At 38.4% G+C, this 2828-nt stretch overlaps 1 protein-coding gene across 1 annotated transcript; it reads left to right on the top strand.

Annotated features, from left to right (window-relative positions):
* Nucleotides 1-314: 314 nt before the first annotated feature.
* LOC110107393 (E3 ISG15--protein ligase HERC5-like) lies at nt 315-1691 on the top strand (the record flags this gene model as incomplete). The annotated part of the gene is made up of 6 exons (XM_020837649.2): nt 315-396; nt 488-572; nt 756-881; nt 966-1199; nt 1334-1573; nt 1666-1691. Coding segments are annotated over 6 exons (778 nt in total), but the record flags the coding sequence as incomplete, so codon positions are not given.
* Between the last annotated feature and the right edge of the window lie 1137 nt (nt 1692-2828).

Below are 2828 nucleotides of genomic sequence, written 5' to 3'. Positions count from 1 at the left end.
TTACTTAAATGTAATATATCTTTATAGATTTGGGCCTCGACCCACACCTATAAATAGGAGATCAGCGGGCAAGCCCATGACACATCCGAATCACTTCCTCAAGATTGTACTTTTTTTTCTTAAGATACAGTGAAATTTCATGGCTTCTTTCTCTATATTTTTTATTTTTTAGCCAATTTTGTAGTAAGATTTTGATATTATCTACGGACAAATTTAGATCTAACACAAAGTTCTTTGTTTTTAATCTCTTAGAGGTAACTCATCAATGTTCCACGAAATAAAAAGGTCTCATAATTGCTATTTTTTTGTTTGAGGTTATCAGAATCGGGCAAGCTCATCACATGGGGATCTACGGATGATATGGGCCAGAGTTACCTTACGTCTGGAAAGCACGAGGTACTAATTATTGGGACCAAATGATTATGCTTACTGCTGCACTTATTTTAATGCTGTACCCTTTGAATTCTAGCGTTGGAACTTTATACAGGAAATTCCAGAGGCATTTCCTCTTCCTGCTGAAGCAGAGATAGTGAAAGCAGCTGCAGGATGGGCTCACTGTGTTGCAATTACAGGTTTTTTTTTTTCTACTTACTGTAAATTCAAGATTCAATATTTAATTGGAGTGCTCAGATTTTACCTATTATTAGAATAGGATCATGTAAGGAGGTGTGGTAACAATTTTGTTTAGATTTTGTATAAATGCTTTTAAATATAACCTGGAAAAGATTTAATTTATCAAAGTTCTTATGCATAAGCATGTGGGGAGGTGTACACATGGGGCTGGAAAGAGTGCGTTCCAACTGGGAAGGTGATTGGAGAACAACCTGCTATAGGAAGTTTAGAGAAGGATGAAAGACAAAGCGCTTTTCCGAATGAGCAAGGTGGTGTTAACAATTATCTTCTTACAATTTATAAAACAAAGAGGGATTGTACGAATATGTTAATGTGGATTAACTCATTTACAGTGAGCTCCACATTACACGGCTCCAGATCAATTAGTGGAACAATAGTTAATTATGATGGCAAAGGCAGTGAGGATACTGCAAAACGCAGAAGGTTATCTTCAGCTAAACAAGGTCCTGAGAGCTCATCACCAAGTGATGAAACTCTTTCAGCACTTCCCTGTCTTGTAACACTTGGCGTGGGAGTGAAGATTACAGCAGTATCTGCTGGTGGTCGACATACACTTGCATTGTCAGGTGATTCTACTTTTTTTATCGATGGTTTATTTCATCATCCCTTTATTGTGTTTCATGTTTTTTGAGGGGTTAGATGGAGTCGACTCATATAGTAAGCAAAATATGGTAATGGATTTGTTTTTTCAAGGCTTCAGATGTTGGTCAGGTGTGGGGTTGGGGATATGGCGGTGAAGGCCAACTGGGTTTGGGTTCTCGAACACGCATGGTTTCTTCCCCCCATCTTGTACCATGCATTGAATCAGCTTCTTATGTTAAAGATAGAGCATCAGCTTCCAGTAAAGGAAATACAAGTTCGGAAGGGCATGCTTACAAGGTTATTGGAAGCTGTGTGAAGGCTATTGCATGTGGAGGTCGTCATAGTGCAGTAGTGACTGGTAAGCAGCTTTTGGATTGAGTGATGTGCTCATTTTTTACCCTTACGGACGCTAACAGTCTTATACAATATTTTTACGTTTATTTATATCAGAAGAGACGTGAGAATCTAAACTTAAAACATGTAACATGACGTTAGAGGTATTTTCTTCAGCTTGTCTGTTGAGTAAGCATGCTTGTCTTCCTCTTTGCATTTAAAGTTATGATAAAAAACAAGAACAACAACATCAAGTCTTTGCCCTACTATGTGGAGTCGGCTACATGAATCCTTTTTCTCCATTGTCCTATTAAAAGTCAAATTCTTGTTTAAATCTAATAAATAAAGCTCATTTATAATATTTTCTAACCAAGTCTTTTTAGGTCAACCTCAACCTTTCTTAACATAAGTCAAATCTAATACCTCTACTTTCCTAACTGGGTCATCGGAAGGCCGCTGTTTTATGTGACCAAACCATCTAAGGAGACTCTCTCTAATCTTATCTTCCACTGGCGCTACTCCAACCTTTTCACACGTATAATGCTCATTTTCGTAATCCTATCTCTAAGGGTAAAAGCCACTCATCTACTGAGCATCCTTCAATCTCTGGCAACACTTACTTAAGTATTTGTACACAACCCACATTACTCTCAATTCCCAAACTACGCTTCTCCTAAGGGGGGGGGGGGGGGGGGGGGGCGATTATAAGTAACTTACGAAGGCTTTCCTCTTTGCGATAGATCCAAGGAATCCTCTATTTAAAACCTCTCTCTAAATCTTTCTTCTTGATTCCTTAATTTTGCTTGCACACTTATCTCAAACTGCATTGCCAAATCCTTAACTGCACTATGCTTGAACTTCCTCCGTCACGGCAGCAAACTTCTCTATAGGAATCCTTGCTGAAATTCCATAATAGTGCATTGTATGGCACTGTGTCGCGGAAACAAGCAGAATTTCCACGTTTGCAACTGAGCTGAATTCTTCCTACCAGAATTTGCTGTTGGACTTCACAGGTTTCTGAATTTCAAACAGAGAAAAAGGCTTGCGGGAATTCTATTCAAACAGAGAATTCTTGATATTTTAACTGTTGGCTGTGAAAATCAAACCAAATAATAATAAGAGGATTTCTTCACACTGTTACAGACTCCATACTTATCCGTCTATCAGCCTTGTTTGCCTGAAGAAGAAATGGGAAATAAATGGAATATGAGGCCCACAACTGCCTATTAGTTTCTTCAGCGTCCAATTGGAACATCTCCTTCAGGTTAATTGAATAATCA

This window comes from Dendrobium catenatum, unplaced genomic scaffold (assembly GCF_001605985.2).
Source record: "Dendrobium catenatum unplaced genomic scaffold, ASM160598v2 fragScaff_scaffold_1496, whole genome shotgun sequence".
Lineage (NCBI taxonomy): Eukaryota > Viridiplantae > Streptophyta > Magnoliopsida > Asparagales > Orchidaceae > Dendrobium > Dendrobium catenatum.
The sequence above is the reverse complement of the archived record's forward strand: the minus strand, read 5'-3'. Positions and strand labels throughout refer to the sequence as shown.